The 12,014-nt window shown below is 43.8% G+C and overlaps 1 protein-coding gene across 1 annotated transcript in view; it reads left to right on the top strand.

The window, feature by feature from the left end:
• The first annotated feature begins 221 nt into the window (after window positions 1–221).
• Window positions 222–12,014, top strand: part of CAMK1D (calcium/calmodulin dependent protein kinase ID) — a 225,865-nt gene continuing 214,072 nt past the window's right edge. The window contains exon 1 of the mRNA XM_075716484.1: window positions 222–313. Coding sequence (XP_075572599.1) covers window positions 222–313 — 92 coding nt within the window. The remainder of the gene's footprint in view (window positions 314–12,014) is intronic.

Below are 12,014 nucleotides of genomic sequence, written 5' to 3' on the forward strand. Positions count from 1 at the left end.
CGGAGGAAATAAAAGCGGCGGCGGGCAGGAAGTGTGAGGAGGAGGAGGAGGAGGAAGGGGAGCAGAAGGAGGAGGAGGAGGAAGAAGGAGAAGAAGAAGAAGAAGAAGAAACAGCAGCAGCAGCAGCAGCCGCGGCGGCAGAAGAGAAAGCAAAAGCCGCCCGCCGGCTGGGTGCCGCCGGCCGGCATCCGCGGGGCTGCGCCGGGCTGCGCGCCGCGGCCATGGCCCGGGAGAACGGCGACGGCGGCGGCTCCTGGAAGAAGCAGGCGGAGGACATCAAGAAGATCTTCGAGTTCAAGGAGACGCTGGGGACGTAGGTGGCGGGGAGCGGCGGGGGGCGCGGAGCGGGGCTGCCCCTTGCGCGGGGGCGCGCGGGAGCCCCGCGGGCGGCGGCGCGCGGCTGCCCCCGTTCCGCGCCTGCACCGCGGCGCCGCGCGCGCCCCGCTCGTCCCTGCGGGAGGGGAGCCGGGGCGAGCGGGAAACGCGGGTGAAAATAAAACCGCGGGGCAGCAGCTGGGCTGGCGCCTGCCCTCGCCCCCCAAAAAAAGAGAAAAAACCGGGGGGGAAGTGTTTCAAAATATTAATAGCCTGAGGAGACGGGGAAATGCCTTCTCTTGGTAGCGCGGCTGTGAATGCAGGCGCTCTGACTTGCGCGCTTTCCCCTAAAGCCCATGGCTGCATCTGCTCTGGCAGACGAGCAGAAATAACCGGCGTGGATTGCATGTGTTTTAGCTACGATGCTGAACTGTTGTTGGGGTGTATTTCTGTTATTTATAGTGGCGGGGCATACAGCTGAGTAAAACGTTAGGGGTTTTTTTCGGAAGGCTGAGAATAAACATGCGCAGATGGTGCAAGGGAGCAGGGTGCAGGCTGATGCTTTTTTGGCTGAGCGGAGAGTTTTATTTTTGTTAAAACAAATTTTCGCTTATAGGATATTGTAGCGGTAGAGAGCCGGGAGTGCTGAAGGAAGTCAGCGTATGGGCTGCTGCGTGCATATACGTTGTCATTAAAGTTCACTTATATTGGGAGTGCTCTTCGTTGCCGTGTCCCCCCTGCTTTAGTTGCAACTTCAAGCCTGTCTCAAAACGAAGCGTCGTTAATCCCAAGCAGTGCTTTTCATACTCTGCGTGCCGCTTCCAAAATATGGTTGAACAAGTTTCAACTGTAATATTTCAGTTTCTTTCTGCTTCCAAGGGAGGGCTCCCTACAAACAGAGTATTTCTGGTTCACGGGCTCACTGGTTTCCTATGAACAAACTGCGAGTAAGAATCAGGCTGGTCATTTAATGTGGAGGTGGATCACGCAGCTCTGTTGTGATGAGCAGATAGCGTAGCCCTCAGAAAAACGCTGACTTAGCAAATCAAATTAATGTCTGCCCAGGTCTTTGAAGAAGCCAAGTGCAGCATTAAGAGTTAAGTGTTACGGTTCATTCTCCTCACCTTCATCGAGTTTTTGCTGTCAGAATTTCGTGCTGGGACAGACGTGTCCCTGCTTGTCACCTTAGGCATGCAGTTCCCTTCCTGAGCAAAGGGGTGTTGAGGAGGAAAGTCTTAATGCAAAGAGGTTCGGAGAGCAGCAGGACAGTGTGCCGTGGTTGCCGTTATACAAGTCTCTGTCATCTTGCTGGTTGTTGTGTATGAAGCCATCTGTGAGGCTTAATTTGTGCCACTGAAGAGGTTCAGAAAGTAGTAATGTTGTGGCCTTGATCCGTATCCCACTGAAGCTAATGGGAGCAGGTGTAGGTCCCAAGGAAGGTAAAGTTGGTCAGAGTTAATAGTTATGCGTATTAATATGGCTGTTGCAAATTAAATTCATTAAATATGGCCAATTAGTGTCTCAAACTATTAACCATTGTCAACCTCGCAGTTTGGTTAGTAAGTCCTTTCTGATGAGAGTGGAAGCTGTGAAGTTTTTAAACTTGACTTAACAGTCGATCTAGAAAGTTTTAGAAAATTAAAATAACTGGATTACAAACCTGGGCCTGTATAAAGAAAAGAGAGCTGTTTTCTTTTCCAGACATAGCCATATTAATTATGAGTGTATGTGCATTTAACAGCCTACACATCGGTTGCCTTCTGGTTGTGCATTCCTTAGTTTCAGAGAGCAGCCTGATAATTAGAAGATTTGAATCTGAGTTTTGGTTCTGTCCTTAGCCGCCCACCAGCACAGCACCTGCAGTTCCTACCAGCTCTGGTGTGACTTACCAGGGTGTGAAACTTCTAAAAAATTTAGGCCATCACTGTGCAAATCATTAAAGTACTTGTTCCATTTCTGCTGAAGGCAATGAAGGTCTGTTCACTGACTCGAGCAGCAGATATACAGGGTGCAGGAGTCCAAATGATGAGAGCCATTCTTAGTTATTGATAGGAAAGTACTTAAATAGGAATTAAACAAAAGTCTAAATACCATTAAAGCATCTGCACCAAAATATTTTCCTCTGGCACTATTTAGGAGCAGGGATAAAATCTGCTTTGATCCCTCCTGCACTCTAATGCTGAACCCTGTTGGACATCCATCGGCTGATCTCACCATCTAATAGGTTTCTCTCTAGCATGGATGGGCTTGGAGTGAAAAACTTGGCATGTCAGATGAGATGCACTGAATTAGTGTAGTAGATGTATTTTGCATTTCTCTGCCACCTTCCGTTTCAGGATGCCAAAGTGCTAAAAGCACTTTTAACAGAAAAGCAGCCCTTTTTCATGCAAGCAGTCTTAACTGCCTGTGGTAAAATTGGTTAGAGAAAGAAAAGCACTAAGCCCCCAAATCAGGGAAGAAAGTGAAAGAGAAACTTTAAAAACATATTTTATTTCAAGTGCATTGATTTGTGAGTGTTAAATCTATGTGTATACTCTGTTAAAGATTTGTTCTCTGAAAGGAGCCTTTCATCTGAATAAAAGCTTTTCAGCAGATCCTTAACATGGGAGAGTTGAAATTACTGGAATTATTAAAAAGATCCTAACTCAGTTAATCATTATATCATTTGGGCTTCAAGGAACCTCTAATGAGTACCCAGCTCCCTCTTCCAGAGCTGGAATTAATTATTTACATGTCCCTGTAAATCATGTCCAGCCACATCGATACTGAAATAGGCATCCTGAACTGGACGTCACCTCCAGATGTAAGAAAGTAGCCTTTTCCACTCAAGGAATTGTTTCCTTTGGTAGCTGAGCTCTGTGTTGTTTGCTCTGCTCAGTGCTGTCGGGCAGCAGTGCTTTCCTAAAGAAGTTACCAGCAATGCAGTGGCTGGCTCAGATGGTACCCAAACCTGTATTTACCCTGTATTTATGCAGTCCCTAAGCATGTTCAGTCTTACAAGCTTCACAGTAGCAGGAATCTGATAAGATGATGAGTGATCACTGAAATATCATTTTTTCTCCATATTGAAATGCTATTATGTCTAAGCCATTTTAAAACTCGGATTTTGACATTCCAAGAAGTAATACGATATACCAGATCATCCTCATCAGCCCCACATTTCTAAGGTATCTGTCATTAGGCCTTACTGACATTACAGTTATGATCAAGTTATAATATTTAGAAAGGCTTGAGCTTAGTAACTATGGAAATATTGGTGCTGTCCTTAAAAATGATGCAGTAGATTCCTTAAAGCTTAGTAATGATAACATAAGGCAGTTGCATGGTTATAGCCATAACATAGTAAGAGCTGTGTGGGAGGACAAATACAGTTCAATGATGTGTCCAGTACTTTTCTAAAATATAGTACAGAGAAAACTTATAGGCAGTTTTGTTTTTCTCAGGGGCTCTACCATAATTTTTGGTTCACCTGTGTCCTGTGTCGCTTCCATACTCTTATGCCATTTGATTAGCTCCTGGCACTCTTCATGGCTCTTCTATGCACCCATACGTGTTCATTCGTGCTGTGAAATGAAGCCGTTCCATGTCCTCCTCTCATATCTATTTTCTTTCTCATGCACACGCACACACATTGTCACAAACTCCTATGTACCGTCTCCTGTGTTTTTGTCCTCTGATGTCCTTCAAGGTATCTTCGTCTGCATGCAGTCTCACACTGACACGGGCTTTTCATAAGCAGGTCCACCTCATGTTCCCATCTGTTCTTGGTTGTTCAGACCTTCCCAGGAGACAAGGATGATGGATGTGACATGCCTTGTCCCTACCTCAGACCAGGCATTCGCCTCGCTGGCGAGAAGGCGCTGGTGGCGAGGACAAGTCCTGGCAGAGGTGCCCCATGCGTCTGAGTTGCTGTGTAGAGAGGAGGTGCTGGGAGGTACCAGTAGGCTCAAGATCTGGTTGTCTCTGGTCAAAGATCTTCCCTTCTCATGAGCAGGGTGCCAAAAGCACTTGTGTTGGATTCAACACAATGAATCATCACTGTTTAGCCATTTAACTTGAGGTATCAGGCAAGTTACTCAGTTATTTTTCCCTTCTGATTTTGGAAACTCTCAAGATGTAAAGAAACATGTTGATATTTGTGTTTCCTCTGGCTCCATACCCCTTGTGAAGATTGAAGAGTTTGTCTGATTTTTACATTTCTGCTGACATTACCAGCAATTTCTGCCTGTTTCTTGTGACATCCCAGTGAGACAGCAATGGTTCTGTTAGACTGTTTCATATTTTTCTCAGTTCAGTATTTTCCTTTTTTTTTTGAAATTACATTAAGGAAACATTTCATAGTATGAAATACCTTCAGGGGAGAAAAATACAGGGTCCCAAAGGGCCAAAGTTAAGGCACACGTTTTCAGGAGGAAGGCTGATGAACCGCTGGGGCAAACTATGAAGGCAAGTGGTTCCCATCTCCTCTGGGATGATTTGCTGGGAGAAATCCTTTTGCCATCTTGAAAGCTCTTGGGCTTTGTGCAGGAGTCGCCAGGAAAGAGCCTCTTGTCCCTGTTTAGACAGGAGGATGTTTCATGGTGATTTCTGACCTTAAGATCGGTAACTCTGGAAATCTTACTATCAAAACCATGTGGGATTAGGGATAATTCATGCTAGGAGGTGCATGGTACCTACAGGACCTCTCTAGCATCTGTGGGAGGAGGAGTGAAAGCTGAGGTCCAGGTATTAATGTTTAACAATGCTGTGAAACAACTCAGATGTTTTAGTTTGTGCACTCTATATAGGGCAAGCAGAAAAATATTGTTAGGACTCCTTTAAGGTGACACATTTGTTTTGAACTAAGTAATCCTGTTTGCTATCATGTGGCATAGTTTACCATCCAGTATGTTCTTGGAGGCTTAAAAATAATGAGTGCCTACTGTTTGCAATGTGAATTGTAGTATCTTGTAATGTAGATTGTTGGTCTCCCTTGAACAGTTATAGAAAATAACAGGTTTGAGTGTTCAGCTGGAATTGAAATGGGAAAAAAAGACAAGCAAGATGGCCAATGGATTTAAAAGCTGATGGGGAGGTTTCAGGAAAAAAATCTGCAGCCATTGGTGAGAAGGTAGTTTTGACAGCTCTCCAAGCGTGGTTCATGGGTGCATTTTGGACAGTGCTCGTTTTGGGGGAATGGTGTAGCATACAGGTCAATTTTCTTCCATTGTCGAAAAATAAGATTCCAAAATACTCAATAATCAAAGGCTTTCAGCTAAATACATCATTTTGGAGACACCCAGTTTGCCGTAATGTCAGCTCACATATGTGCTCACACTTTCTTTATGAGTGTTATTTTCTACTAGTTTTGACGCCTTACCTCTTTTTGCCCTGCCGTGTCTCTTTTTCTATGGCTGTTCTCTTTCAAATACATCTTTGTACTGTCTGAGTTCACCTGCATGCTTGTGCAACCAAGAAGTGCGCTTGAACGGCAAGGTGACAGTAAGATGTTTGGGTAGGGTTGGAATAGGGTATCCGGGCTTTTTTTTTCCCTATTTTTTGCACAGGGCTTACGAAAATGTGATCTTTGCCTAGGCCAAAACTCAATAGTACTACTCAGGACCTCAGTATAACAGATACCGAGTCCACGACTGCTCTTTGCGTAGATACGAGCTGAGGGCAAAGCATGTATAGAAATATTGGTATTTTTTGTCAGCCACAGAGGTAGCTGACAAAAGCAAAACCCAGAGGGTCTGAAAACCTGGTGGAGAGGTAGTGGATGGAGCTGAACTCAACTCTTTGGAGTCCTATAGTAATCCTTTAACCAAAAGTCTATTCTTCCCATCACAGCCACAACACAGTGGGTGTGAGAGCCTTCTTCGCTGCCGCTCCCACCATCTGGAGCAGCCTGTCTGCTTCCTTCACCCTCCATCTGCTTTCACATAGGAGCTGAAATACATCTTATGTATTTTTTCCTTCCTTTTTGTCCCTTTTTCTCTCTACCTTGGTGACTGACCTCAATTATTTTTGTTGCCCTTCACACACAATTCTGACTACGTGCAGAATATTGGTTGGACTTATTTAATTGTTTCAAGCATCCCAGGATACAATTAATGTTGAATAAAGTTGTATTGTTTTGGTTTGCTTGACAATAACAAGCATTTATAATAGGATTCTGAATTTATTGCCAGTAATGGTGTTCACTTAACTGGTGAGTCACAGTTTATATTCATGATTACTTAATAGGACCTAATTTTCTAGTCATTTTAGATAGCATGAAAACAAGTTGGAACTAAACAGGTACTGTTAGCAAACAGGTAATGAGTGAAAGGGGGGATAAAAAGTTCCTTGGGGCAGCGATCTGTCATTTTCATTGGAATTCAAACCACCTTGCATTTCAGCGCTTTTCTGTAAATAATAATTAACAACAATAACAATAATTTGCAAACATGTGTGTGATTGGGCTGTTCTTGAATGACAAATAGCTTAGCAATCAGAATATTTCTCTTTTCTGGAAATCATACTGTTCCTTACAACCTTTCTATCAAATCTTAACACTGATACGGTTTTTTGTTATCTGACTTGGCAGTTCCTATAATTTTCCTCTGAATGTTGTGTCGATCATTTTTTAAAAAGAAAACTATAAATAACAGATTGTTAATAAACTTTTCAAGGCCCTGCACTGATGTTTTCATGTTGAAAGCTGTGTATTGAGTTTTATGCCAGAATTACTCACCAAACAGATTGTATGAGGTTAAAATAAAATAATACTCTTTAGCAGAATTTTTGGATGAATTAAAAAGCTTTTTTTTTTTTTAACACTTTTTTTTTTTTTTAACACTGGATGTGCTAAGAAAAAGCTACTGGGAAGCTCTCTTTTGGATCTGATCTGTGTGTAGAACAGCTGAGCACAGGGCTGGAGATCCTCTGTAACAATAGATCACTGATTTTGCTTGCTCTTCTCCTGGGCAATATCATATGTCACATTTAAAACATCAACAGTTTTGAACAAGTGCACTGCATAACCATGAAGATCGTTCTCAAAATACCTTTTTCAAGAGTCAGAAGCGGAAGGAGCGCATGAGAGAAAACATGCTGGCTTAGACGTACTGAGGATTTATTTTGATTTTTCTTTTGATTTTCTTATATTCCCAATTGGAGATAAACTAAACAGTTTCAGTCTACTTACCGTTTCCAGGAGGAATGAAAGGGAGGTGCTTTTAATGATGCAAATGAATATGAGCGTTTACCATCAGCAGCAATAGGGTGCAGCACCGTGGCACCTCTCCCCTAGAGCCTTTCCCTTTGCATTCTTCCTGCTCGCTGTGGATCCTTCTATTTGTCCTGCTCTTAATGCTCACCCTAATTTAGGTTGAGTATTTGAAGGTATGTTCTTCCAAGCCTAAGCACCCAAAATTTGGGAATTACATCCAATGCTCATATGTCAGAGCACAGAGGACCTAGAAATTTTATCCGTGGCTGATAAGAGTGGAGCAAGGTCAGGACCCATGGAAAGTCTGAGGTCTGGGAGCCTTTAATCTCCATGTCTGTTTTGGTGAGGGTTGGTGTGGCAGTTTGGAGAATAAGGAGAGTAATACCATCCTTGTTCATCCGCGGTGGGGTGTGTAGATTTGCAGGTCTTCCTAGGAGCTCCAAAGGAAGGGTTCCTCAGACGTGGCGGGTATCTCCCTTAAGACAGTACCACCCAGTGCTGCAGAGTCATTCTGTGGTGTTGGTGTGTTTTAGCTGAGCAGCCTGTTTAAAACCTGCCTGCTGACCTGATGGCATCTGCACTTCAGAAATGTGGCCGCCCTTCTCCCACCGGCTACGTTACTGGTCACAGAAATGGATGGGCTTTTGAGGGTAGTACAAAATAAAACAGCATAGCCGCTGCTGCTTAAATGTAAAGATTTGCAAAGGCTGAAAAGCCGGTGTGTATTGGAGTGTTGGACACTAGCAAGTGAAATATGAAGAGTCTAAAATATTTGGGGGTTTTATTACCATGCCTTTTATTGGTCTCAAAGGAGATCAGGTACTGTTGAGCTAGGAATATTACAAACACCAGAGTAAAAGACTGTTTGTACCCAGAAGAACTTATAATCTAAATAAATAAGACAAAAATGCTAACACTGTTTTGTTAAAGATGAGAAAGTGTGTCACTTGTAAACCCAGAGCTGAGCCTGAATCTTAACTCCAGCCTTATGCAGTGGACCATCCTGCTCCTTTTAATAGCGGGCACTGTGTTGGCACCAATGTCTTCAAAATGTGTTATTTATATGTGATTCACCCAGGGTCATCACATATAATTAGTTTTCTCTAGTTAAGGTTTGAAGATGTAAAGCAATGTCTGTATGCTGTTGGTGCTTTACTGCTGTGTTGTTTCACAGATGCTCAGAGGAATCGAGGTCTTCCCAGAGCTATAAAGAGCTGGAGCAGACCAGGCGGCTCTTGGGGCGATGTGGGATCACTCCCAGCTGGGTCCCATCCTCCCATCTGGCTTAAATAATTCAAGGGACCAGGCTTCAAGCAGGCTTTAACTTTCCAACCAAACCCATTGGCTGTGACCCTGCCATTCCCCCTGTGATGGGCAAGGGCTGAAATGAGGAAAACTATTGAATGAAAAACTGTGGAAAAACTAAAATGACATAGAAAAACCCAAACAACGTAGAAGGGAACTGGGTCGGGGGGAGAAGAGTACTTAGAGGATTTGCAGCCATGTGGAAAACTCCTCTGGGGAAGGCACAGGTTGCTAATCAAATCCAGCCGTAGTTGAGAGAGGCTGCCGGAGCATCCCTGAATAATCTTTCACTGTTATATTGAGTTGGCTTGGAGATTTCCTCCCACAGCTCACTCTTGTCTTCTCCTGCCTCTCAGCGTAAGTAAATCAGTACAATATACCCAGCCACGAAGCCTGAGGCATTTTGAAATTTCAGGCACAGCAGAGTGCTTGGTGTGTGCTGTCAATGGCAGGAGATACCATGAACATATTAAACTTGTTTCATGATGCCTGTCCTGTTTTCTTGCAGAGTACCTGAACAAATTCAAAAGCTTTGTCTTTTACTTTGGGACATTTCGTAGCTGGGGCCTGAGATATCTAAAAGACTATCTAAACCTCTGGGATCATCGTCAGCCTCACACCTCTGCATTAATGGGATTTCTTGCCGTAGGGGTGTAATTAATTTGTTCAAGAGATGCAACATTTTTTGAAGGGAAAATCTGACACTGTTGAGCTTCTCCATGGGCCCATGATGATCATCATAAAAACACTACCTTCTTCTCTGAGTCCAAGCCACGGTGTTTTGAGGTTTTGAGACATCTTCTCTAGCATAATTACATAGCAACCTGAACATTGCAAAGCAAACAAGCTCTCCTTCCCAACATAAAATGCTCCCAAACATAAAAAAAACCCCACAAAACAGCACAAAAACCCCTGCTAGAAGACTTGCACATGTGTGCCCTTCTTTAGGGAGAGAAGAGGGAGGCAAACAACATGCAGCTTTTTAGCCAAGTTGCTTGATGCACCATGAGAAGATGCTTAGATAAAAACATTTATGGAGCAGAATAATGGTGTGACTCCTGGTGGCCAAATGACCCAGTGCCTGGGGCACAAGAGGAATGACTTAGAAAGAAGGGAAATGTCTCATGTCACAGATTTGACTTAATGGCTTGTGCTTTTTAGGAAGCAGGAGGCTATGTATTTAGACACTGGGGGAGAATGTACGAAGAAATGAGCTGAAAAAAACAGGGTTCTCAAAGGCACAAAAGTCACAGGACATACAGGTATTGCAGGCTGCAGAGAGGCTTCTGCTCTTGGCTACATTAAGGTGTATCTGGAGTAATTTTACTGACTAATTTTCCTGCCGTAGCCATGTAATTTATGTCATAGACATAAATTGAGAGAGACCCTGAAAAAAGATCTTGCAGAGCTTTGTAGGCAAGTCCATTGAATAAGTTTCTCTGATGAATCTTATATTTTTAATGGAAAGAAAAGAAAGTGATTCTAGGATTCCTGAGTGACAGCTGAGATGATTTGTGTCCAGAAAGCAAATGTGTGCCCTTCTGGCACTGCCGAAAGAGAACATAATGAGTACTAAAGCTGAGAGCATGCTCATTCTGCAGGTCAGTGGAGCTGCGCTGGGGGAAAGCCAAAAAGGAGAGGTCTGGGGCAAAACAGAGCAATGGGATTCAGCTACAGGTAAGAAAGGCTCATCTAAATGGGGTGCTTTTAGCTTAAATGACTCTAGAGACAGCTAGGTCCCCCTGCTTGTTCATGAGATATACAACTGCAAAAATTGACAGACATGGGTCCTTTGGACAGGACAGCTCGTACGCTGCAGCTGGCAACACTTAATCATTGCCGGTCAAGGGCCACTAAAATGACCAGCAGCTTCCGTGCCAGCGTTTGCTCTGGAGATGGTGTGATGCTGTCACATCTTTATCTTGCATTGCCTTGTGCTTGTGATGAAGGTGTAGGAGCCCTTTACATACGTATAAATAGATACAGTGTATAAGTGTATGTATATATACACACGCGTTAAAAATACTATTTATACAGTGATACGTAGTGCTAGTTTCTTGCCACAGAGCATGTTGTTTGGCTTCATTAATAAATGCATAGAGAATAACCTGTGCCATTTGGTAAAAACTGTTTAAGAGCATTGTGAACATCGTTCATTTATTCTGTAGTGTGAATTTCTTGTCTTATTTGGGTTACATTTAGGTGAAGTCAGGAGAGTCATGACTGCTTACATCACCTAAGTTTCATTATACCTAATGAAGGGTCTAATCCAAAATGCCACAGGGATGAGGAGGTATTTGTCCTTGGATGCAAACTGGCTTTAGCTGATTTCTAAATGCCTTTGTCTGTGCAGTGACTTCTTGACAGAGGTTTTTCTGATGCTTTATTTTGTCCTTCCATCTACTGAGATAAGACTTTAGTTGAACCAATGGCTCTGTGTTTCTACTCTTGTTCACCCGTCAGTTGCTTTCAGCAATGGAAGGGGAGTAGAGGCTTCTTCCTACTCCGTCATCTTTAACACAGGTGACTTTGGTAATGCTCCACAGCTGCTGAAATACGCGGTGTTTGCCCTTGCTCGGTTTGTGACCGGAGACCATGGAAAGCTCTCGGAGGCAGTCTTGGTTCTGTGATGCCCCAGGTCCCCCACGGCCCTCTAACTCCATTTCTGAGACACTTCTGGTAGGTCCTCTTAAATATCAGAAGGAAAATGCTCACGTTGCCTAAGATTTAAACAGGAACTTTGTGGTGCCCCCTCATTCATTTAGCTAATGGGGGTGAACCCAGTCAAATACGAAGTAAGAGCACGATGGTCCTTCCCTCTCTTGTTCTCCTCCATCTCCATGTTACCTCTGCTACACTGAATCACCGCGTTCCATCTCCTGTCTAAATCCTGCACGCACCCCTCGGTCGGGTGCAGCGCTGTAGTCACATCCCGCAGGTGTGCGCAGCTGGGAAGCACAGCTGGAAGACAGCAAAGTGTCTTCCTTTGGGTCAGTTACAGGCTTTATTTGTTTAGATGAAGAACCCTTCCCGTGGGTAGATGAAGGCAGTGCAGAGCAGATGGAGTCTGTTAGAGCTTTTTGGGTGCAAGTGGAGGGTGAATTAACTAACATTGTGCTTGATGTTAGGACGTCTGTCTCAGCCTGTGAGGGATTCCCCTCGGTAGATGGGGTGGTTGAAGTATCTTCACTGACCACATTTA

Source organism: Pelecanus crispus, chromosome 1 (genome assembly GCF_030463565.1).
Source record: "Pelecanus crispus isolate bPelCri1 chromosome 1, bPelCri1.pri, whole genome shotgun sequence".
Classification (NCBI taxonomy): Eukaryota; Metazoa; Chordata; class Aves; order Pelecaniformes; family Pelecanidae; genus Pelecanus; species Pelecanus crispus.